General features: G+C 51.3%; 12 protein-coding genes across 12 annotated transcripts; 6 read left to right on the top strand and 6 right to left on the bottom strand.

Annotated features, from left to right (window-relative positions):
• Positions 1-1,385: 1,385 nt before the first annotated feature.
• HO173_009100 (uncharacterized protein) lies at positions 1,386-2,470 on the bottom strand (the record flags this gene model as incomplete). Its single annotated transcript, XM_037310993.1, has 2 exons — positions 1,386-2,270; positions 2,324-2,470. The coding sequence occupies 2 exons, from the start codon at positions 2,468-2,470 to the stop codon at positions 1,386-1,388; spliced, it is 1,032 nt and encodes a 343-aa protein (XP_037162087.1).
• Positions 2,471-3,217: 747 nt separating this feature from the next.
• On the top strand, positions 3,218-3,766 carry HO173_009099 (uncharacterized protein; the record flags this gene model as incomplete). The annotated part of the gene is made up of 1 exon (XM_037310992.1): positions 3,218-3,766. One exon carries the CDS (start codon positions 3,218-3,220, stop codon positions 3,764-3,766), a length of 549 nt encoding a protein of 182 aa, XP_037162086.1.
• Positions 3,767-3,863: 97 nt separating this feature from the next.
• Positions 3,864-5,237, bottom strand: HO173_009098 (uncharacterized protein; the record flags this gene model as incomplete). The annotated part of the gene is made up of 3 exons (XM_037310991.1): positions 3,864-3,894; positions 4,487-4,905; positions 4,977-5,237. The coding sequence occupies 3 exons, from the start codon at positions 5,235-5,237 to the stop codon at positions 3,864-3,866; spliced, it is 711 nt and encodes a 236-aa protein (XP_037162085.1).
• Positions 5,238-5,773: 536 nt separating this feature from the next.
• On the bottom strand, positions 5,774-7,058 carry HO173_009097 (uncharacterized protein; the record flags this gene model as incomplete). Its single annotated transcript, XM_037310990.1, has 2 exons — positions 5,774-6,375; positions 6,473-7,058. 2 exons carry the CDS (start codon positions 7,056-7,058, stop codon positions 5,774-5,776), a joined length of 1,188 nt encoding a protein of 395 aa, XP_037162084.1.
• A 1,066-nt stretch (positions 7,059-8,124) lies between these two features.
• Positions 8,125-8,391, bottom strand: HO173_009096 (uncharacterized protein; the record flags this gene model as incomplete). Its single annotated transcript, XM_037310989.1, has 1 exon — positions 8,125-8,391. The coding sequence occupies one exon, from the start codon at positions 8,389-8,391 to the stop codon at positions 8,125-8,127; it is 267 nt and encodes an 88-aa protein (XP_037162083.1).
• A 917-nt stretch (positions 8,392-9,308) lies between these two features.
• HO173_009095 (uncharacterized protein) lies at positions 9,309-9,675 on the bottom strand (the record flags this gene model as incomplete). The annotated part of the gene is made up of 2 exons (XM_037310988.1): positions 9,309-9,421; positions 9,474-9,675. 2 exons carry the CDS (start codon positions 9,673-9,675, stop codon positions 9,309-9,311), a joined length of 315 nt encoding a protein of 104 aa, XP_037162082.1.
• An 810-nt stretch (positions 9,676-10,485) lies between these two features.
• On the top strand, positions 10,486-11,726 carry HO173_009094 (uncharacterized protein; the record flags this gene model as incomplete). The annotated part of the gene is made up of 4 exons (XM_037310987.1): positions 10,486-10,523; positions 10,607-10,711; positions 10,790-10,970; positions 11,055-11,726. The coding sequence occupies 4 exons, from the start codon at positions 10,486-10,488 to the stop codon at positions 11,724-11,726; spliced, it is 996 nt and encodes a 331-aa protein (XP_037162081.1).
• A 484-nt stretch (positions 11,727-12,210) lies between these two features.
• Positions 12,211-13,551, top strand: HO173_009093 (uncharacterized protein; the record flags this gene model as incomplete). Its single annotated transcript, XM_037310986.1, has 1 exon — positions 12,211-13,551. One exon carries the CDS (start codon positions 12,211-12,213, stop codon positions 13,549-13,551), a length of 1,341 nt encoding a protein of 446 aa, XP_037162080.1.
• Positions 13,552-13,740: 189 nt separating this feature from the next.
• HO173_009092 (uncharacterized protein) lies at positions 13,741-14,454 on the bottom strand (the record flags this gene model as incomplete). Its single annotated transcript, XM_037310985.1, has 1 exon — positions 13,741-14,454. One exon carries the CDS (start codon positions 14,452-14,454, stop codon positions 13,741-13,743), a length of 714 nt encoding a protein of 237 aa, XP_037162079.1.
• A 291-nt stretch (positions 14,455-14,745) lies between these two features.
• HO173_009091 (uncharacterized protein) lies at positions 14,746-17,227 on the top strand (the record flags this gene model as incomplete). Its single annotated transcript, XM_037310984.1, has 3 exons — positions 14,746-14,762; positions 14,819-16,046; positions 17,060-17,227. The coding sequence occupies 3 exons, from the start codon at positions 14,746-14,748 to the stop codon at positions 17,225-17,227; spliced, it is 1,413 nt and encodes a 470-aa protein (XP_037162078.1).
• Positions 17,228-17,810: 583 nt separating this feature from the next.
• On the top strand, positions 17,811-19,701 carry HO173_009090 (uncharacterized protein; the record flags this gene model as incomplete). Its single annotated transcript, XM_037310983.1, has 5 exons — positions 17,811-18,435; positions 18,489-18,561; positions 18,646-19,318; positions 19,402-19,564; positions 19,625-19,701. 5 exons carry the CDS (start codon positions 17,811-17,813, stop codon positions 19,699-19,701), a joined length of 1,611 nt encoding a protein of 536 aa, XP_037162077.1.
• Positions 19,702-21,563: 1,862 nt separating this feature from the next.
• Positions 21,564-22,293, top strand: HO173_009089 (uncharacterized protein; the record flags this gene model as incomplete). The annotated part of the gene is made up of 3 exons (XM_037310982.1): positions 21,564-21,638; positions 21,686-21,940; positions 22,000-22,293. 3 exons carry the CDS (start codon positions 21,564-21,566, stop codon positions 22,291-22,293), a joined length of 624 nt encoding a protein of 207 aa, XP_037162076.1.
• Between the last annotated feature and the right edge of the window lie 1,507 nt (positions 22,294-23,800).

Below are 23,800 nucleotides of genomic sequence, written 5' to 3'. Positions count from 1 at the left end.
GGAAAATCGACGCTATTATTTATACGAGTCGTTTTATATACTTCAATATCCACAATACATAACTCGTAAAATAATGAAATCGATATGAAGAGGTTATCGAGATAAAGAGTATATATCTTATTAAAGAATAGAGGAGATAGTATAAGCGTAAGCTAATATACTATAGATTCGATAGCTATTAGCATTTCACGTGGTTTTAGCTCGCTAGTCTTCAAAATACGTAAGTAGTATATAAAGTTATATATATACTCAGCCTTATAGAGAGCCTAGAATTTATACCCTCGTTTGATAGGCTTATTTCTTATATTAACGATATGCTTTAATCGTTCGAAAAATTATATTATTATCTTATCGATAGCGATATTACTATTAAGCCTTTAATACTTCTAATAGTAATTTCTAAAAGAAGTTAAAAGAGGCTCTATTTTATGCTATTACTAAAGCTTCTAAGACTTTAATTCTTACTCGATTATTACTTTCACCTCTTCTTCTATAAGCTCCGTAGGCGTATTATCGCTTAAAGAACTAATATAAAAAAATCGCTATAATTAAGTAAATCTATTTTAAGCCATAAATAACTATAAGGTATATACGAAGTCTAGGAGATAGATTAGTATAATTAACTACCTTACTATAATAAGAGAATACGTATTATAAAATATATCCTTATTTTAATAGTCTACGATCTCGCCTTTCTAATAAATATCTATATAAACGAGATACTCTATAAATATCTTAATTTCGACTATATTAATAGCCCATCAAGCTCGCTAATTTATGTTATTTTCTGGAAGCTTCGATTTAATAGAGTCTCGTTCTCGTAATATAATAAGCTACTATATAGCGTATACATTAATATTTCGCGTAATAGTTTTAAATATCTCTTTAGTAAAGAATAGCGAGAATAAGACGAGTGGGCTATTCTAATCAAGATCCGCTAAGATTTAAAGCTTTAAAGCACGCTTTAATTCTTCTTAAAAAGCATTAGTTTTGTGGCTGATATGATGATTGCATTTATCTACTGAGATGCATCACATCCGCCTGCTATGGAAAGCTACCTCCACCATATCCCCGCAGATGTGCAAGACGACACTACGATCAAGTCGTGTCAGCGTATCTTCTACTTCTGGTGCTCGACGTGGGCTTGGAGGCCGACGTAGAGGCCGTAGTCCCTATCATGACTTGACGCGGCAGGGTCGCCCTTGGCGGGAGTGGAGGAGGGGTTGGAAGATGTAGCCTGAGTCAAGTCCGTCAACTCACGAGGTAGTTTCGTAAATGCAGGTAGGTTAGGGAAGGTGGGGTTGTCCGAGGGAGCTGAACAATTGCTTTATGGGATTTCTTGAAGGTCAATCCCTTACAGTGGTCCGTTTCGAAGGAGGGACGCTTCAAGTAAATCTTGCCGACCGAGCCCTCTTGTCCACACAGGAGATGCAAGCCTCTGTACCATAGATAGTACCAGCGTTCGTCAGCATCCCTAAGCACCTTTCCATCGATGTCCACGTCTCCCTTCTTCTGAATTCTTTGGCAGCATGTCCAAAAGGAACACGTAACCCACGGACCATCCCCTTTATATCGAATTCCGCCTTCCAATTCTCGTTCCGTTGCTTCCTGCCCAGCTCTCCAGATTCAATAACAATAGCAACATTCAGGTCATCCAGGCGTACACCTTTCGCAGGGATTTTGTCGATGGATTTATTACCAGGGACCATGAACAGGGTATAGGAGTCGTACTTCGCGAAAGTGGAGTGCGGTTCGTCCACGTGGATGCCGCGATTTTTCATTGCTGGGTTGTACAGTTGGTAGTTGGCCATATCGTACTTCATCATGCCAGAGGATGGCGATTCAGCAACAACCGTTACCTCGCGCTTCTTTTTCGCAGAGCCTATCCCGGACGCCATCTCAGTATCTAACCCCTCCTCCACAGGGGTATGTGCTCTCTTCTTCCCAGCCTTCTTCGAGCTGGCCTTGGACTTGGTCTTGTTTTTGTCGGACGGCATCTCAGAATCCGTATCCTCGTCCTCAGTGTCGGCTGCTCTCTTCTTCCCAGCCTTCTTCGAGCTGGCCTTGGACTTGGTCTTGTTTTTGTCGGACGGCATCTCAGAATCCGTATCCTCGTCCTCAGTGCTGTGCGCTCTCCGCCTCCTATTCTTCTTGGGAATGACGTTGGAATTGGTCTTGTCCTTGGCCTTGGCCTTGAACTTCGTAGTGGAGGACGAGCCTTGATCTTGGGAAACCGGGCTGGGCACCTCATTAAATTTGAAAGCATGTTTCTAACAGACGCGTCAATGCAGCCGGACTGAAAATTGATAGGTTGGAGCCATACCACAAGCCCGGAGTTGCCGGCAGCATCGACGCCCTCGAAAACCTCACCACCAAGAGAACACTTCTCCCCTTCGGCAGAAGACATGGCAGCCGCAGCCTCATCGACTTTGTCCATCATTTCCGATGGGGAAACCTTGGGATCATCCATGATTATCGTTAAGGTTAGTGTAGCCAGGAATCAAGAGAGGCGCGAGGTGGCCTAAGGAGAAAAGGAGTTGAAAGTAAAGGAGAGAATAATTCAAGAAATGGACGACACAGGCTGGTGCTACTGGTCCCCAAAATGATTTGGAAAATTTTAAGGGGGTTTGGGATGGGGGTGGGGCCCCTCAAGTAGGCAGCGGTAACAGTTAATGACGAGCATGCCTTTCAACAATATTGAGATTACCGATCCAATGTTGATGTTTACGTAGTCCATTGTTGAAGTCGATATCTGTCATAGCTATGTGACAGAACCGCACCCGGTTTTATGGATGAGTGATGGCCTGGAAAAAAAATCCCAAGTCTCATATCTCACTTTTCAACATACCGAGACGGTGTTCTATCATCATGTCGCACACAGAGTCAACTTGTCATATAACGCGTCACTACGAGACCCACGCCATCAGTTCATTCCAGGATTCTGGCGAGACTACATTATGGACCCAAAAAAGATGCGAACTACGTATGGCTCAAAATCATAACCACCTCTCATTTCTCTGCAGTCCATGTTACACTCTCCAGCGTGAAGTCACCAGAGCTCTTGACGCTTCTCCACAGCAGCAATGACTTCAGATTTAAAGTGCCGCATTGTAGCCTTCATGGTCTTCACTCTTCTAATAACCCGTATCCTCTCCCGAGACGAAAGAGCCATTGGGAATGCTGGAGGAGCAGCAGTCGATGCGTCGGGCCTTCCACGATGATCCAAACGAACGCTCTTTGCCAACCCGATTCACCACCATCGCATCAGGCTGCTCAAGAGCAGTCAACAACAAGCGCTAAACTGGCAGCAGATGGTTGCTTCACCGAATCAACTGCGTCAAACAATGAAGGAGATATCAACACAACGGATAACCCGAACCATCCTCCCCCAACCGGCTCACCACCATCAAACCAGGACGCCCAAGAGCAGAACAACGACAAGCGCGCAGTTCGTCGCCGGTACCGACCCCCTCGTCTTCGTTCGGCCCCAGCGGCAGGTGCAGGGAGTTGGAACCCTTCAACCACTGCAGGTAACCAGCTGGCCATTACCGCAGATGATCCCAAACGGACCTTTGCCGAGCGACACAGCACCTCCGGATCTGGGCGAGCAGGAGCGGCACAGCGAGCGGCAGGTGGCTCCGCCCCATTGTTCGGCACCAGCGGCCGGCGCGGCGGACGCCGCCTTCGCAAACACTGCGGACAACGGATTATGAAATCGGACCTGTCGTCGGGGTCCATGCCGGCGGGTAGTGATATCTTCAGGTGAGAAATAAATAATAATAATAATAAAGAAGCCGCTGGTGGAGGGGCCAGGGATACCGAATCCAGTAGCGGGTCCTGGTGGAGGCACCGGTGGCGATGCATCAGGAGACCAATTCGTGACGAAGGGCAAGACTAGGAGCAAAGCACGGGTCATCGTGCCACGAGCGGCCCTTTCCACGAGTGGGTCCCCAATAAGCGGCCCCCCCCCCCCCCTTTTTCTTTTCAAGCGCTCCTCCCTCCCACACCCCCCCCCCCTCCCATCAGTGGGGGAGTGGGGAGTGGGAAGGGGGAAGCGGGGAGGGGTTGTATGGGGTGGCCCAGGGCGGGAGTTGGGAAGGGGAGGGATTGTTGGATGGATGGATGGATGGTTGGCGGAATGTATTGAGGTGGGGGTGTTTGAAGCGAGTGTGTGGTGTGTGTGTTGTAGGTGATGTAGATGAGAGTGGGATTAGGGGGGGGGAGTTGGTGTATGCGTTGTATGAATTGGTACGTGGGAAGAGGAGAATGAATGGGTATCGAGACTGGTTACGCAAGAACAAGATCATGATCATGAGAGCATGAGCCAACACGCACGTAAAGGATCTCTCAACACCAGTCGTACACACGTAGACCACCTCCCCTCACGACCAGCGCCACAAGGAGTCAATTCCTCCCATCGCCTCCCCACCAATCTCCCTCCCTTCCCGACAAACTCACATACCCATACAGAAATCTCCCTCAGTACCCATCATCCCGACTGCCGCTTCGACTCCTCCTCCTCCTCCTCGTCCTGCTATCCCGACTCCGACTCCGACTCTTCTGCTTCTGCTTCTTCGCATGCGCATTCCCGCTCAGCGCGCCAATGACCGCGCCGCCCAGCGTCCCGACGCCGGGCCCTAGCAACACGTCGCCGATGATGCCGCCGGCGCCGGCGCCGAGGAAGCTGTCGCGGGACTCGTGCGATGCTTTCTTCCCGTGTTGACGGTGGTGGTGGTGGTGTTTGTGGGGGTGGTCGTCGGAGTAGGAACTTTGTGGTTGCTGTTGGGGTGGGTAGCCGTTTTGTGGTGGGGGGTAGCCGTTCGATTGTTGAGGGTGGTAACCGTTGGATTGTGGGGGAGGTGGTTGGGAGTAGGGGTAGTTTTGGGAATGGGGTTGTTGTTGTTGCTGGCAGTCAGGCGACACATGTCAGCTTTGCGTACGTACTCGTAGGCTTTGCAGTGGAGCGGGAGACAAACCTGAGGTGGGTACGAATGCGAACTGCCATAGTAATGCTGGCTTGGATGATGATGGCTGTTGTACGCCTGCTGCCATGGCGCCCCGGGCTGTGGTGGTACTGGTGGATAGTAATCCCTCTTACTCTCTGGCTGGGGGGAAGGTCGTGGCGGAGGTTGTTGAGCTTGCCCGTAGTTGGCATTGTATGGAGGTGGTGGGGCTTGGTTGCCTTGAGGGTGGGGTGGGAAGTTCTGCGCTCCGGCGTAGTAGTCGTTTGCTGCCATGTTGGAGATTTGTAGTGGTAGGATTATAGTATTGAGAAAAGATGTATAATGTAGCTGATGGATGAACGCTGGTTTATATTATATAGTCTTCAGACTCGAATCTGATGAAATCTATTCATAGATCAGCTGATGGAATTTATCGCCGAGGCAAATGCGATGATGCGATGCACGTCATCGTCATCAGATCGACAGGGTTCTCCATCTCCAACTCCAACTCTGCCAACTTGCCGCTATCCCCTTTCGAGGTATAATGTATGATTACACATTTTCGCCGTATTCGCTCTTATGACTCTTGCTGTTATCATTGATCACGCGAGCAGAAAAGCAAAGTAAAGTAACTTTACAACTCCATGCTCGACGATGATGACGACTTGAACCATGTCAGAAAGTAATGATGCAAAACGCATTCCACCGATATTATTCGCCTCCAACCCTATGACTACATAATTGACTGACATCAAATCTTACAACTTTCCAACACATCAACCCGCTATACCAGTAGAATCATCCCCCTGTCCCGTCCCCAATGTCTCACCTCAAAACCCCACCGACGCCAAAAAGGCATGATACTTCTGAAAGCTCGTTTGCGCCGAATAATGCAAACTGATCATGTGCCCCGTGCCCACGGGGATGAAATACTCACAGGTCTCCGCCTTGGGGAACAAAGCACAAGCCTGCGCCTGCGGACTGCTCGGCCCGTCACCGCAGGTCGCGGCCAGGCAGAAGACGTCGTCGCTGTCGCCCGTGATGATGTACACCGGCGCCGTCGACGCGGGCGCTTCTTTCAGCCCGCCGTCGATGCTCAGCAGCTCGCCCAGCCCCACGACGTCTTCGTCGTCGTAGTCCATTTCGAAGATGCCCTCGTCGTACGAGCCCGGTTTGCCCCACAGGTAGGCGCGGCGGCCGGCTTCGGACGAGGTGACGAGGTAGCCGGGCGCGAAGCCGGCGAAGCGGGGGGCGTAGAGGGTGGCGGGGAAGGGGACCGTTTGCGGGAGGTCGGCGGCGACGGGGATGATGGAGACGCCGTAGCCCGTGAGGATGAAGGCGGAGATGTCGCCTGGGTGGTTGGTGGCTTGGGCGTTGCCGAGGATGGAGCCGTAGGAGTGGCCGACGAAGATGATGCGGTTGAATGTCTTGCCTGGTGACAGGTTTGGAAGTCAGTCCGATTCGCGTCCACAAGATATTTTGTAGCATTTGAGAGGTAGGATGAGGGAGTAGAGGATGATGGCACATACCAGGTACCGCTGTGCCGGCTTTCAGCATGGTGACGAGCTGGTGTGAGACCGCTTCTTCGAGATTAACCTGCTGCTGCAGAATCGGGTCCGGATGTGTCGAGTTTCCCACCCCGATTCTATCAATCGCTAGCGTCGGATAGCCCTGCTTCGACGCATAATCCACTGTCGAGTACTCATTACCATCGTATCCGTTCGGATACCCTAATCCAAACCAATAAAGATTGTTTTCCGTAACGCCAGACATGAAAAGCTGAACCACATCACTGCGATTCGCAATCGTGACCTCGGGCTCGCAATAGCGCGCTGCAACGATGCCGGTGAAGGTTGTTGGGATGAGAGGGTATGCTGTGCCTGCGTCGCCAAGGACGGTTTGAACAAAGGCCGAGACGGCGGCGGGGTTGCTGTAGTTGAGGCCTACGGGAATGGGGAAGACTTCGTTGGAGGCGGTAGCGGTGAGGGGAATGCGGAGGTTGGTGCAGGTTGGGTTTGCAGTGACAAGAGGTGCAGTGAGGAGGGTAGAGAGGATGAGGAGGGTGGTGGTGGTGAGAGGCTTCCAGACGGACAGAATGGAATAGAAGGGAGACATTCTGACTGCAGCAGGATGGGTTTTGATTGTCGGTAGCTCCACTTGTGTTTCGATGAAGCGAGGCCTTCGTACGGACGGATTCTTGGGGATAGACCGACCGTCTTATATAGGCAGCCCAAGCAAATCCCGACGTAGCAACGAAGGAGGCCCGCATGAATGGCTGGAAGAAATCGAAGGCACCAAATTGGAAGGGATCGCTCCTGACTTGATGCCTTTCCCTGTGACATTCTTTCTTTTGCTGACGGTCTCGAGGCGATAACGCAACATATTCTGACTACTAACCGAGAACATAAAAATATCCCTCCTTCAAAAAACTTTAAGACATTTGCTGCAACCCCGAGGAGAAATGACGGATGGATATCAAGTCCTCCATGTCTGATACGATCGATATCCTGGGTGAAAGATAGGCTGGTGTCGCCGGCACTGATATCGAACACGCTACACAGACTAATTCCGAGTAAGGACTCATCTACCGCTGAATGTGCATAGATCACTATGCCTCAAGGAGTCAGCTAATTTTTCACCACCAAGGCTCATTCGAGAAGGTTCAAATATCAACTTCGGATCGGGGCGATCGCAACATGGAGGCGCCGCGGTACCTTTGCCAATCCCGTGTTCGTGATAGGTTCGGCATTCATCTCCGCTGCATTTCCCACCCCCACACACACTCTCCATATCAAACGGCGATGGGTTTTCGCTTCCCACTTTTGATCAATTGAGCCGGCGACCTTCCTATTTAGATAAGGCGAATGGCCTAAGGAACGCCAAAAGGGCCCCATCCTCTTAGTAAAGTCGCTCCGATCTTCCATATTGGGTTACGGCTGCCTGTCAACTATCTTTATCGGTCTGCGGAGATTTTTTGCCACTCTGTTTTGGATGGGTGTGCCCGCATCGCGTTCCTGCTTCTCGTGAAACCCCGGGAGGGCGGCCCCCCCTTTACCTTATCTTTGCGAAATTTACCTTTTCCACATATGTACAACATTACCTACTTTGGGTGCAGGGATCATGGCATTCGTTAGATTTGACATGCGAAGTAGCAGGTCGCCCCTGGCAGGTCATCACCACGCTAACCCTGATTATCTGTGTAGTTCCCCGCACGGAGGATAGGTGTTTGGCATCGCCACAACATCATAGCTTTGGCAGAACGGCCGTTCACCCTTACCTCGTGCTTGGACAAAATCAGAAATCCCACCAGCGACAGCTCAGCTAGCTGTACGGTATAGCCATAAGGCTCGTAAGGTCTTGCAAGATTGACAGTTCGCCTCAGGCCAGATGGACTCGAACTTGACTCTACGACCGTTTCCCAGTGCGACAGGATCTCGTCAGCTTGCATGTTCTAGATGCTTAGATCACCCACACATCTCGGACGAACGGCAATGCTAAAAGATGACAATGCTAAGGCCGGTCAAGGCTTTCAAGCCCAAGATGAGCATTGCCATCCACATCAGGGCTTTGTACCGCCGGTATATTCATCTTTTCGGACTATACCTTGATCGGAACACCACGATGACGGCGTGGCGCTGATTTGGAAGCCATCTCCGTGCATCTCATCGCCTTATCGATGTCTTGTCTGTAGTAGGACAATCATAGGGCTGAGTCTTGCTGCAAAAAGCGCACCAACGTTTCGGCTGATGACGACGGAACGCAAACGCCGTTCATACCACAGATATTAGTTCTGTCGCAGTCATTGAACGTCTGGCAGGGGTCACGTACACAGCAAGATTAGTCACTTTGTACTCAAGGCACTCAAGAGTAGAACGAATACTAAGACAATTCCCGGGCCATGTGCAGGAAGGTGGGGACCCTCCACCACCACCACCACCGCCTCCTGAACACAAATCGGACGCATCCGCATGGAGTATGCTGTCGTATGACAAATATGAGACGATACATCGTACACAGGTGTCGCTGCTAGTGAAGCGGATCAGCGTAAGTGAGCATGGAGTATTCCGCGGGTGGCGAGAGCATACTATCAACGGCTAGGTTGCCTGGAGGATTCTTGATGATGGTCTGCGATCCTCCAGGAAGGTTGTTCTCACAGTTGATTTGATGATTTCCTCCGGACTTTGGGTTCAAGCTAGTTCATAGATCTATATGATAGAGTTTGTGATTGTCCCAATCCGTCTCTAAGTACCACATAGTAACCAGCACTCTATAGAAGTACCATGGCCGCAGAGGCTGTAAGTGATAAAGGATTGGGGGGTTCCATTGATGGATGATTATTACTTACTGCAATCTGCGCACTCGTCTTCATTGCGGAAGTACTTGCGTAGAAGCGGAACGTAGACAATGCCACATTGTAGGAGGTTCTTGTTGTCGGTGGCCGTTGCGAAAGTAATAGGATCTGCGTACGTGCCAATCCACTGATTATGGATTAGAGTTCAGAAGATGTGGTTAACATGACAGCGGACTTACCTCCCGCGATAGGTTTGCCATCTTCTAGTCCTTTCCCGCGGCCGCAATCGAACGTATTGTCCGGTCCGGGAGGGGGACCATTATCTGGCCAGCTGTAGAACGTGAGGCTAACGTCCTCGATGGTGGAACATTGGGCCGCTACGGAGGGTAAGGCTCTCATCCAGCCTGTTATAGCAACGCCAATCAATATGGAGCTTTTCATGTTGAGAGTAGAAGAAGCCCTAAGCTGATGTGGGGCTAGTACAAAGGAGAAGTGAAAATTGAGAAGGCAAGAAGATGCGGAAAGCGATGTGGAATCTCTTATGTTTTCGCCTGCACGATTATGTGTTCTTCTCGGACGGATTTGCTGGCGAATATATCCTGCTGCAACCTTCTATCATACTGTATACGATCAGAAACGGTCTTTCATGAAATACACCCGAGGGGTGTCGCTCAAGAATCAGCTCAATAATCAGGTACACATCGCCAACATCGTAAGATGATGTCATTTTGGACGAAGAACCGCCGACACGATCAATTACAGAATGGCGGTCGGGGCTCTAGTATGTTGTAGTCAACTGTCCTCTGCACGGAGTATCGGCCATCGTAGCCGAACACAGTACTCAATATCGTATAGATAATAAAGAAGACATTGGTACGCGTGTGATTTTATGGGCCAACTCCGGGTGATGTTGTCTTTTGACAAAAAGAAGCAGATGATGAAAATAATACGTACTTTAGAGTAGAGCCAAACAACGCCGGTGACGCCACGGGCAACGGCGCGGGAGATCTGCCCCCTAGAAAAGCGCCCTGGAACGGCTCCTTACTTTAGGTCTAGGCGCCTGCAGCACAGCGTCATCGAGCAACCCCACCAACGCTGAAGATAGGATCAAGTTTTTCGTAAACAACCCTACTGAATTCTCTACTCTTAACGACCACATCCATCAACGACTTGCCGTCCTACTATCAACACTTCCTCCTTAGCGGCCAGAAAATAGTATAAGGGATCATTCTACAAGACAGAGCACAAGACATGGCCGACAAAGAACAAGAAGGAGCAAGCTCCGCGGGGTAGGCATTTCTGTTTACTTCCCCCTCATCCTCTATGCTCTACAGACAAAGCTCACCACGAGTTCCTAACATCTTTCCCGCAGAGGCTATCTCGCATCCGCTAAATCCTACATCCCCGGCATGGGCCAAGTCTCCGACGCTGCATCCGGTGGGGCAGGGAAAGCCCAAGAAGGCCTTGGTGCCGCAGGGTACGCCTCCATCCTCCACCCTCCTACCACGTCAAACTCTCTCTTCATAAAAAAAGCTGATGCCTGATTCTCTGATAGCTCGGCAACCAAAGACGTCACCGGCTACGTCCCAGTTGTGGGCAGCGTTGTCGAAGGCGTCGGCAACACACCCGTCGCTCAGAAAATAGGAGGGAAGGAAGAAGAAAAGGGATATTTGGGCTCGGCATATGACTATGCGGGGAGTGCGCTGAGGACAGTGTATGATGCTGCAGGCAATGTGGTACGCATTTCAGTCCTCAACCCCCCTCACCCCCACCCCCTTTGGTTTTCAACAAAACAGGTTGATTGATTTCTGGGCGCACAGATTGGAACCGTGGAAGAGAAGGCCGGCACCTACCTGCACGGCTCCGAAAACGCCGCCAAAGCCGAGGGGGAAGAAGGCGACCCCACAGCCAAAGGCGAAGCCCGGCAAAAAGACCAGGAAGTCATCGCCAAGAACAAAGCCGAGGGCGCGACGCAGGAGACCGCCGATAAAGCATCGGAAACAGCCGACGGCACCGCGGCCACCGCCAAGGAGACCGCCGGATCCCTGGGCCAAACCGCTTCAGATACCACCGACAAGGTCAAAGAAGGACATAGAGGCGTGGAAGACAATGTCGAATCCGGCGCCAAGGACGCGGTGGGCCAAGTCCGAAACGCCACCGGCACGACGGACGCAACGGAAGATGCGAATAAAGGGCTTGAAGACACAGTGGGCGCTACGAAGGGGACGGCGAGGGGGGTGGAAGACGCGGCGTCCGAGACCGGCGGCAAGGTCGTCGGAGGAGTGGGAAAGGCGAATACGGAGGGGGCGACAGATGCGGCGGGGGGGGTGAAGGATGGAGTGACGGGGACCGTAGGGAGTGTAGGGGAGGGGGCCAAGGGGGTCGCGAGCGGGGGGACCGACACGGTCAAAGGGGGCGTCGGGGCGCTGGGGAGCGGGGCGAAGAGCGCCGGTGGTGCGTTGGGAGGGATGACGGGGTTGGGGGGCCAGTGAGGCGGAAGAACACGGCTGAGGATGTTGATAGGAGATGAGCAATGACCTAGGTACCTTATAGTACCATTAGAATGATATTTCGCTCATGGCATGATCTATCTGTGCACAGGAATTGCAGTAACTTAGATGGCGTACAATACAATCGTCGAAACCATCCCGCTCGAGGAAGAATCTGGAGGACTCATTATCATGGCTACTTTACTTTACTTTACTTTATGCTCCGGAGGTCACGCCTGCATGCTGCCATGCGCAAGAACCGTGGTTGACCGATCCTACTGTACGTTCTTTTGACATCATGACATCACTATGCATGAATGAACGCCTCAGGATAGTTTCTTGAGATCTCATCTGACACCGTCTATTCATTTGTTTATTCATTTATCTATTCCTTCGACCATCAGCTAGATACTTGGAGGATCGTTGGGTTCGTGGGATTCGGTTTGCATTTTCCTGTCCAACAGCGGCACCTGCTTCGAGTTCCAGCATGAAATCCTTCGTGGAGGTCGCCGAGTTCTATGAGCACCTAACCCATCATATCGTCCCAGGGCCCAACAGCTACAGCTACTTCGTTCCCTTCCTGCTTCTCCCACTCGCTTTACTCACACCGCCATCTGTGTTGTCCCGGAGTCAACTGGCTTTCCTGTTTCTGCCTGCCATATTTGCCTGCCAAATCCATTCCTGGTACGCCGCCGGCATCGATGTCATCTCCGTGGACCTGGCCCTCTGGAGCTTCGTCCTCCTGGTATGTCGAGATCCGCGCAAGACACACCGGCGCATATGGATTTCCACACCTTCGGTTTCCGATGAGAAACGCCCGAGCGAAACGGTAGAAGATATCGTTGTCGAAGAAGCGTATCCCGAAAAAATGGCACAGCGGATTCCTTGGGTCTTCACACTGCTAGTATCTCTGCGACTAACGGGATGGAAGATTGGTGATCCTTCTCATGATAAAACCCAGCCACCAGCAAGACTCAGCAGATCAGCCTTTCTGAGGCACGCAGTAAAAACCGTTGTCCAGAGCTATCTCATCCTAGACGCCGCAGCTTTCTACGCTTGGACGGATCCTTACTTCACCACGTCTGGCATGGAAGTCGACCAGCCGTTTCCTCCCCCAAACGCGCAAATGGCAACCTGGCTCGTCACGTTAAGACTGCTGCCTCCACGGTTTCTCAGATCCTGTGTTCTTGCAGGACAAATCTATGCCATGGTGACCGGCATGTTCTATGTCCCCCTAATCCCAATGGTAGGACTGAATGCTGTTGGTATTCTGCCATACGAGTGGAGTCCGCACACATGGCCACTGCCCTTCGGCCGATTTTCAGCTATACCGGAAAGGGGACTTCGCGGTTTATGGGGTGACTGGTGGCATGGTGTAAATCGGCAGTTTACTGCGCCTCCAGGACGATCGTTGGCTCAGGCATTGGGTATCCCAACGAAGTCGATAACGGGGTTTGCGCTGTTAATGATATCGGCGTTTTTCTTTTCCGGTGTCATGCATATGGGGCTGATTCCACCAGAGCCGGAAACGAGTCTGGTGTCTCCGCGCTGGATGAGATTGCATATTGCGGGCTTCTTTTGGGCTCAGATACCAGCCTTTGGCTTGGAGCTCGCGGTGTCGAAGCTCGTTGCTCGCTTCATCCCGCAAGCATTGGACTGGTCAATGACGAGGGCGCTAGTGATAGCCTGGACGGCTGCATGGCTGTGTCTGACTCTACCGCTTATGGCTGTCCCATTCCGGGAGCTGGGTTACTGGCACTATCATCCGGTGCCGGTGAGTCTGCTGCAAGGACTCTCAGGCAAAGGCTTATGGACGTGGACCTGGTGACCCTGATATAGGGCCGGCGAGGGTAATTGTAGCATTGAATAAGCTAAGGACACGGTGTCCCCAGGCTTGTAGAACATAAAGTCCTTACTTGAACTTCTGGTCCTTGCGAATTCGTAATGCACACCCTAGTCCATACCCCCCAGACCATCGCCGTTGGCGTACCCTCGGCTTGATTGTTCTGGAAGTGTTTCACGGTTCGTCCTCTCGCACTTCAGATGTCTTTTGCGTCACTACTCGCGGCCTAGACTGTTCTTCTCCGCTATCTTCACCGTTATAGCCAAAAACCCTTCCAATGATCCCAGGGGGCTTTGGAACAGGACATTCATGTGCCTTCTTCCTCATTATGGCCTTCTCCTCTTCTGAAATGTATAGAGGCATCTGCTTTTCTCTGTCTGCCCCAGCGCTCCCGTCGATTGGAGCATCTGTAGTCCGCCGCCGCCTTCTCCGCCTCCCATCTTCCATAACCTCGAATTCCGAATCTGCAAACTTGACGCGGGGCGCCGGGCATGGTATAATGTGTGGCATGCCGACAACTAGGAAGGAAATGAGGAGGGTAGTGCCGAAGAGGGAAGTTGTGAGGCGGGATCGAGGGTGGAGGTGGGGTGTCATGGCTAAGGGAGTGGAAAAGGGTTTCAAAGCGGAGACTGAGAGCTCATGCTGTTGCCATTGTGAGAAGCCGGCCACTAGATCTTTACAAAGGAGGAAGTGATAAATTTGCATAGGCTCTGTCTGTGATCCAGTTGTCACAGGTTTGGAGGTGTTGATGGAGATTGAGGGAATGAAAGCTTCCTTGACTTCCGTTGGAGCCAAGACCGACAGGGATGTGGCAATATATTGCGCTAGCGGACCTCTGCTCCATCTATTGTGCTTCCTGCACCAATGACCTCTTGACTGGTCTAACATTGCCTATACATCTATTTTGTTTCGATCATGTCCAATTGACAGTTGGATAAGGTCGGCCGGAATCAACAAGCTCTCTCACCGCGTGCCAGCCCCCTCCACTCTTCCCCGTCGATATTTCCTCACTCTTACCCTACCTCGAACGCCTTGCGAGTCTGGACTGGATCCCGTGTACTAGTCATACAAACCGAGGAGCAGTCTTAGTATTTGTCAGCAAAGCGCCTCCATCCATCTAAGCAGCTGACGAGAGAGAGACCTCGCAGTCCCGACTAGCCACGGGCAAGAAGGGCGACGATGAGTGACCTAGACAAGTACTGATCACCCATCCTACTAGTCCACAGGCGCTCTTATTGATAGATGCATACAGGGCCATTTCGGAACTCCGCGCCTGCAAAATCATCCCCGAACCCCAAGTCCGCGAGATTTGCCACAAAGCACGCGAGCTGCTGATCGAAGAAGCCAACGTTGTCCAGGTCGACGCACCTGTCACGATATGCGGAGATATACACGGACAGTTTCATGACCTGATGGAACTGTTCAGGGTAGGAGGAGATGTGCCAGACACCAACTACCTTTTCATGGGGGACTTCGTGGACCGGGGCTTCTACTCGCTCGAGAGTTTTCTGCTATTACTATGTCTCAAGGTCAGATATCCGGATCGGATAACGCTGATAAGAGGGAATCACGAATCACGGCAGATCACGACTGTATATGGATTCTATGATGAATGTCTACGGAAGTATGGGAGTGCGAATGTATGGAGATATTGCTGTGAGGTGTTCGATTATCTGGCTTTAGGGGCGCTGGTACTAGGTACGAGTTCAACACTGGAGCCATCATTTACGGACAAGTCACAAGCAATTGAGCCGGTGGACGATGATGTGGAGATTGAGATCATGAACTCCAGGAACGAGGTGACGGCAAGATTCCCCAGGAGCAGACGACGCTTGTTCGAAAGTGACGGTCTCAACTCCTCTCCTCCTGGAACGCCTTCGAAGACTGGCCCTTCAGGTACTGGAGCTACAAGTGACAGTGGAGGCTCGCATCATAGTGGAGGAGCAGTGCTTTGCGTGCACGGGGGGCTCAGCCCATTGATCGATAGCGTCGACAAGATAAGGCTTTTGGATCGAAAGCAAGAAGTCCCCCATGAAGGTGCCATGTGCGATCTTTTATGGAGTGATCCGGATGAGATCGATAGTTGGGGCCTCTCGCCACGAGGGGCAGGCTTTCTCTTCGGACCAGAAATCGTCAAGCGCTTCAACCATCTAAACGACCTCTCCTTGATAGCAAGAGCACATCAACTCGTAATGGAAGGATTCAAAGAGATGTTTGATTCAAGTATAGTTACAGTCTGGTCAGCACCAAATTACTGCTATCGTTGTGGCAATGTTGCGGCAATCCTGGAGCTGGGCGAGGATACCAGCAACGGCGGAGTCATTGCGAGGAGTAATGGTGACGCCGGAAGGAGTGCTCAGGCGTTCATGCCCAATCTAGCACCTAGGTCAGGTCCTGGAAGAAGGTATAGAGTCTTCGAAGCTGCTCCGCAGGATCCAAGGGGAATGCCGGCAAAAAAGCCGGTGGCTGACTACTTCCTGGTGCGTACTTTGGCTCAGTCGCCTTGCGCACTTGCTGACCTTCCTCCAGTGAGATTCGTAGCGCACTCATGCTGACACAAATATTTCTCCGGCGACATTCGTAGTTGAGCAGGTTCCCTGTTGAAGCCTTGAGATACCCATTTGACGCGCGTCTTCATGCAAAGCAGGCGCCTGATTGTGATACATGGCATGACCTTTTACCAAGGCCGTAGGCTTATGAAGTGCTAGATATTGCATTACCAAAGAGTTGGCATAGCTCCGCATCATTTCAGGTGCACAACTGAGACGCCATGGTTGAGATTGCTCCTGGTAATTGCTTTTCGTCTCATTCGCGTTCTCCGTGTTTACCTTGTTCTACCACTATTACCAGTTGCGATTTTCGTCGATGCTGTTGTCCGGTACTTGCCCGAAATGGAGCAATCAAGGGCGGAATCAAGCGATGCAAGATCCCAAGGATGATTCTCCAGAAGTTCCTTTTCATAGACCATCACACGCTCAAGTCCTTTTTGTTGCTTCATTGGCCAGAGCTGGGACGGTTACTGATTCCTGGACTATCTTTTTTTACTTCGTTTGGGTGCCTCTTGACACTCCCTGGTACATTTCTCCATATTTTACCTGCTTGTCCATCTAACCACCATCTCGGACTCCGTTATGGTCCTCGAACTTGGAGGGTTCATCGAACTCGACAACGAAATCTGTCCGCCACGCACGGCAAGAAATCCACGAAGTGGAAAACTAGCACTGTGCATCGAAAAAGACGAAGTCATTGTATACGAATTGCGGCCTCACAAGGTTTTAGAATTCTGATGCACCAATATCTCTAGTCCCATGGTCACTGTCACCGCTCGTGATATCTCGCGCAACGCCACTGTACAGTTTAAGATCCTCGAGCCCGCACAAATAGTGGACCTTGTAGGGACCAGGCACTGGGAGTATCTTGTGGTACGCTTCAATTCGTCAACTGTTCTACTAGGTATCGATTGCATGCTAATATTGAGCACGGCGTTCTGCAGCGCGAAACAAATAGAACCGCCTCAGGCACTACCAGTGACGGTATGGAGGTGAGGTTCAAGGTTATTGGAGTCGGGATGGGCGTTACACTCGGCCCATTCTTTGGACTTGCGGAAAGACAGGGGTACCCAATCAGTACGTACTTAGCCCGGCGAAGTACTCCTGTTTGACCCCACGACTACGTGCCAATGCGGTTAAGATCAACGCTGAAAATGAGTTTTAGTTCTAAAGATATTCGAGGCTCTGGGTAAATATCAAATCGTAGGTTGCTCCGTCGGCGACTGGTGATATTCGCATTGAAATGGACGCCATGTTATGACCGCTCGCAGCACTTTCCCGTTTGAATATCATTTGACAAGTTGCATATGAAGGCGCCATCACTTGCATGATCTGATAGCCCTATCTTCGCATGTTTTCCATTGACGGTTGCATCCCTTCGCCGCCCGCACCGTTTTCGTACTGCGTTCTGCGGAGGTCGGTAAGCTTCGAGGCAACTTCGCTCCTCCGAGAGACAGCTTTTCCTGACCCATCCTACCTCATTCTCTCTCGCTCTCTTCCTATGCAAACACCCGTTTTGAGTCTAGGCATTTGTTTAGCTTGGAGTTATATATTTCATGGTGCCCTCCATAGATCACTATGCCTCCTATCATCACTGCTGAGCTGTTGAGAGATCTGCCTCGCTGATGTACCATCGCGCCTACCCCTTAGCCCGTTTGAGTACCCATTATCTGCACTGTAGACCGCACCTTCACCATGTCCGAGCGCTTCGTCATCGGACGTATGGATCCTTGCTCCTCGACCATTTTTCTCACCAAGGCTGAGCCGTCCTTCGCCGAAGAGGAGGAAGAGCCACTGGACATCGGATCCTGGCTTACTCTCTACCAAGGAGATGGCCCTCCTCGGACCGCCATACTCTGCTTCGAGCCGAAGACCAAACGGGCAAAGGACATCAAGGAGGGCGATGTCATCCTCAATGATGGCAATCCCTACAGAGTCTTGAACGCTCCGGGTCTACCAGATGCTGACGGCGAGATTTCAATACATGCCTATGATATCTTCGCCGATGAGGTGACCGATTGCATTACAGACGACACCGAAGAGATTACGATAGTCGCGACCTGGCAAACTAGATACTCCGTGGTACGATTTTCGCTCTCAGCGTGGACTGCCGTGGAAGGCTGCTGGTCTGATGCTAACGAGCTGGCCCCGCAGCGAAATGTTCCGCCCGCCGAGGTCATCTCTGGCACTCTGGTCCTGCAGAAGCAGGAAGGTTGGGTCGGAGACAATCCGGAGAGGGTATTCAAGCTTCCTGGGGGCAGATTGGGCCCTTCGCTTCTTTACTTCTTCAACGCTGCAAAATTGTGCCGTATGCCCATTAGTAGGTTTTGCAAAGTGGCAGAGCGTATGCCTTTCAGCTAATGGGAGTCACAGCTCTGTTGATATATGAGGTCATGGGCAGATTTAAACTCGTTGCGTTCGGTGTTGGGGACTGGGAATCGCTTGGGTAGGTTGGGGGATGGGAAGATGCTGTGCTAGGGAGGAATAGGTCAAGCTTTTGCCTCTCAGCTTACTTGGTGGCATGATAGAGATGCGGCCAATCGGGTGATTCCTGGTTAAATATTCAGCTGTCATCGTCACTGTTCCGCGTGCCCGTCCTCCATTTGCTATTGTCGCCGGCGCTGCTTTTCGTTGCTGCTTCACGATATGTAGACCAGGGAACGCTGTGTGACTGCAAGAACTTCCATAACCCTAGGCTTCTCTTTCTGCTCCTTCGCATCCCCCAAAACCCTGCATCGTTCTCCGACCTCTTCACATCAACAGGTGTTGCTCAGAACCGCGGTTGTACAACACACTTCGAAACCCACACCCAGATGTCTCAGCACTCGGTCTCTCTCGAAAGGGACAAACACGATATGGGCGAACAAGCTACGGAGGAAGAAGATACGGAGGAAGAAGAGATGGACAAACCATTGGAACTAGGAGGCTACTTGACCCGCGTGGACAATCAACCTCCCACCACCACACCAACAGAGACTGCCGCAAGGGACCTCTCAGTAGGCCAAGCCATCCTCTTCCGAGGCCAACCCTGCGAGATCGTAGGCAGAACCGACAGCTTGGCCCAAGCCGGTCCCCTAGCCTCGCGACACAAAATCGCACTCGAGATGATCGAGTTGTTCGACAAAGGAGCATTGGACCCGCTAGTCGTCAAAGCTACCGAGAAGCTCAAGCTCGTGCCCATCGCCCGCGTGAGATATACCGTGGTAGGCATCCTCTTTCAACCCCGATGACTCTGGGCCGTGGTGGGAAGGACATCTTCACTGACCCTCTCGACAATCAATCGCAGATCGGTCTCGACGGAGAGGTTATGACGTTGCAGAAACAGCACCTCAGCCCCGCGCGGAGAACCGTGGCCGAGTTCCATATCTCCGGAGGCAAAATCGGCGAGGACCTGGCTGCTTTCTTCGCCCAGTGCGACGACGATGAGGGCAGGCTTGGAATCGGTATCAGTAAGTCGAGAATCTATTGCTTCGTCCAACTTCAAACTACATGGCTGACGGGCGGTGAAGCCCTGCTGATTCTGGAGGCTGTGGGGAAGTTTCAGGTCATTGGGTTCGGGATTGGTGATTGGGAGCGGTTGGCATAGCTGGGGCAGGTCCTCTCCCTGACCAAGCGTCGCTGGCCGGCGGAAGCAGCCGTGTGGCTTTGTTGGTTTTGGATTTAACTCGTGGGACGTCTTTGAATCTGTGGGGTTGAATCAGGACAGCTCAACAATTCAGAGTCTATTTTCTGCTCTAGCTACACTCGAAACCTCCAATCTCGTTCACTCACAGCCTCGAGAGATACTAGAAACCACGCCCTCCGCCCATTCACTCCCCTTAACTAGATCTTCGTCCCCAATGTCCCCCATTCCAGATCCGTAGTCGGCAACGCCGCCGAGAAATCAGGATTGAGATCATGGTCCAAATGCCGATATGCAAAGCATCTGGATCGAACCAGTATCAGACATTGGCAAGTATGGGGCAGTACTTGCTGATTCAACCCCCCGGTGTCCTTCGACCCGGCGTTCTGCAAGCATGTGTGGCCTTTTAGCAAGACAAGGAACGGATCTCGGACCATCGAATCCGTCTTAATACTAATCCAACACCTTCAAATAAAGCTGATTGACATCCTAGTCTTATTCCCTTGTTGAACGTATACCCCATAACACGCTTCGGGGATGGGTAGTGGCCAATGTGCCTTTCTTGGGGGATACATTGGCAAAGCACGAAGATCCCGGAATGGTAACGAGCTAGGAAAAGCGATTGGTGATTATACCTCCAATAACTAGACGTCAAAATCGGAGCTGCCTCTTGCGTTGTTATTGATTGAGAACAAATGAGGACAGCTTCATAAACCAGCACAACGCCTCCAGTCATTTCAGCTTTAACGCTAGAGGTCTTGGCTATCTACACTGACGCAGAATGATTTCAACACAACGATTATCGGTAACGTCACATATCCGAATGAATCACCCGATACCAGAGGGTTCGGGATTCTTGCCCCTTCACTCGAGTGAAGGAAACAAGCACTACTGACAAGGTCCTCCGTGGTTAGAGCTTCTTCGCACATAGATGAGACATCGATCAAAGATTTCAACGGGAGTACAGAAGTGTGATATATCTTTCGTAGCAAGTTTTTCGTCCTTCCTCTCCCTCCCTTCAACATAACCATTCATGAACTCACGCTAAGCAGTGTCTTACATCCAGAAGCGGCGAAAACCCGGAAGGTCAGGAGCGCCAACCTCGGGGTCGCGGGGAACCATTCTTTCGACACGAGGATTCCAGACAAATGGTGAGGGGGACCTTCAAGCGTGGGATTTCAACGCTGAGGTGAATCCGGCTGGTGGGTCGCTGACTGTTTTTGATTTCGCGGGTTTGAGGAGACTGATGGTGTCAGGTGACAGAAGTAAATGGTATGAAGCTGAAGGGTCGAGAAGAAGCTTACCGCGTTTTGACTGGGCATTAGGCAGAACTCTCGATTTGCTGGTTAGGGTCTGATGCGAGGACTGCGATTATGGAGAGTGGAGAGGCGATGTGGAGGGTGGTCTGTGCCATCTTTACAAAGTCTCTAAATGGTTCTCGACAGGTTCCTTCCAAGTCCTCAAAGGTGTCAAAATGTAGTTCTGGAACCGATAGCTGTAGCTTCACACGCAGGCGCGGGCTTGTGTGAAAGACTCACATGGATGGAACTCCGGTACTGAACGCCTCGGCTGTGTGTGGTGAATTTCTGTATCTGTCGAATGGCAGGGTCTTTTAGCAAAATGATTCCGATGCTCGCAACGCTCGCAGGTGAGCTAAAATTGGAAAGACAAGGATACTTTTTCGTACAATATCGTCGCATCCAATCACCTCCGGCAAGCGTCCCCTTGCCATTTTCGTCTTTACACGAGTTATAACCTGAAGGCTTATTCTACTCTCTGTCCCCTTGCTCCCCCTCTGATCCACGCTGTCGGCCGAAAGCTTCAAAATGAGAGTTCCCTCTGTCAGCGTAACGTCAGCCTTTCCAGGCTTGACGCCTGCTCTGTTGGCAAAGTACACAAAAGTACTCTCGTTAGAAATCTTACGGAAGTCAACGCTGACGGAGCCCAGCTCGAGGAGTACATCCGCGCCACCAACCCAGCCCCCAACGGCTCCAAAGACCTATCTGAAGTTCTCAAAGGCGACATCATATGCCTAGAGGGCTCACCGTGCAGAATTTCAGGCGTTAGCTCCACAGGGAGGCTCACAATAATCGAAGGAGCCAGCCTCATTGACGATATGCCATACGCTGCCAGGTTCAACCACTGCTACGGAGTCACCGTAAGCACCTTCTCAGGACAACCAGAACTCTCGCAATGCCTAGTCGTAAGTGTTTATCACCCAGCAGCGGAGTATTGACCAGAGCTAAAGAAAGTGCAACTTAGTACGGAATTCGAGAAAACAGAAGGGGGACTATCATGGAGCTCGCTTTCACCTACCGTGAAGCCGAAACCACGTTTGAGATGCAGATTCCGGACAACGAACTGGGCGAAAGCGCCTATCGACAGTATGAATACACGCTCAGCCGCCCTTCTGTCTGGGCCGTCGTGTTGGTATCGAGCTGGGGCGAGCAGAAGAAGCTTCTTGGGTTCCGGCTGAACGTCGAGCGAACCTGGCATGTTGCGCCCGGATCGAGCCACTGGTGCGAAGACTGCGTTGCTCCGTGTGGGTTTTTGTAGGTCAGTGTGATTCGTGGTACGGGAACGCGGCAATATCGCTGGGGGATGCATGACCCTGTGCTGCGGTACTTGTTGGGAGATTGTTCATAAAGTGCGCGATCATGGGAGACTGATGTGGCTCACTCAATCAAATGCATAGGATTCGGCCCCAGTCCTGACCGACAACCACCCGTAACAGTAATGCTGCCCCCATGAAGGGTCAGGTTTTCAATCGAGAGCCCATAGTTGATGCCATTACGAGTCTCAAACTCATGACCCTGCACTTCTTACTTGGGAAGAGCCCGAGATTAATAGATTTCGCATGATCCAGCGATACAAGCCAAGAATCGCCAGCATTGTCAAGGCAATAACCCCATATATTACTTTCATCCTGAAGCCTGCGCTCATCCTCGAACCCTGAGCTCGATAACAAGCTGTAAAAATGTGGCGTTTTCAAAGACCAAAGGCGATCATCAGTTGCATCGTCAAGGTCGCGACCTTTGAGCCCCGAGACGCTCGTTACAATTGAACCACGCGTGGAGAACCAGGTTCCCGCAGTATACAAGGGAACTCGGCGCGAAGAAAAGAACAATGCCGATGTTGTCTGTGAAGATTAGGACCTGGCAATCAATACGATTAGTGGGAAAGATTGTAAACATGGCTGTTATGGACTCCTCGATCCTTTATTGGGAGCTAGAAGGAACGTAACAATGATCAAGGTTTGAATAAACATGATAAATCAGGGGACTGCGATGCGACTGCTGCCCAAATCATTGGTTTTTTGTTACCATTACCGCAACGTACGCGGAATAGGTCCTATGAGAATTCCAGTTGCTAACAAGATTTCAAGAGTCAGAATAACACTTTCGACGTCGCGACTTTTAATGTTAGACGCATTCTGCACCTTTTTCCGAGCAAAGGATGCTGCGCATGCGCATTCTCCACTCCTGAAGTGAATCGATCAGACACGGCATGACGATTAGGATGATAAGGTCAGGGTGGATGATGTGAGTCTTATGACATTCAGCATGAAAGGTATGGCTAGATCAGTGAGGAACCGGTTCGCTGACGGCAAGAGAGTGGTTGCGCAAGGCGGCTTGGAACTCCAGGCGGGCTAGTCGAGCGGCAATGGGGAACAGGATGGGCTGGAGGGACCGCACGCGTACATAGGGATCGACGAAGTCAGGAATTGGTAGAGCTTTTGGTTCTACTGGGAGCTTGAGGTTAGTCAGGAAAGGAGTATCATGTGGCGAGGGAAAGAGGGGATCGTTGTGCGGGTGCTTAAAAGTGTCTCGGTGGGCGGGGTGGCGGTGGCAGGGGGGTTGGTATGGTCACATTGTGGCCCAGGTGGTTGGTCTTCTCCCTTTCTATTGAGCTATCCTCAGCAAGAAAAAAAGAGCATTCGGTCATTATGTGTAGCTGCCGCTCGCAGCTTCAAAGTTGCAATGCTTCTCAATGGTAGATGCTGAGATTCGAAAGGGAGGACCAGATATCTTTAGTGGCGGTGCATCTGCATCTTATGTGTCCT

This window comes from Letharia columbiana, assembly GCF_014066305.1.
Source record: "Letharia columbiana isolate WasteWater2 chromosome Unknown Sc0000037_s0, whole genome shotgun sequence".
NCBI lineage: Eukaryota > Fungi > Ascomycota > Lecanoromycetes > Lecanorales > Parmeliaceae > Letharia > Letharia columbiana.
Note: the sequence above shows the minus strand (reverse complement) of the source record. Positions and strands in the feature narration are given on the sequence as shown.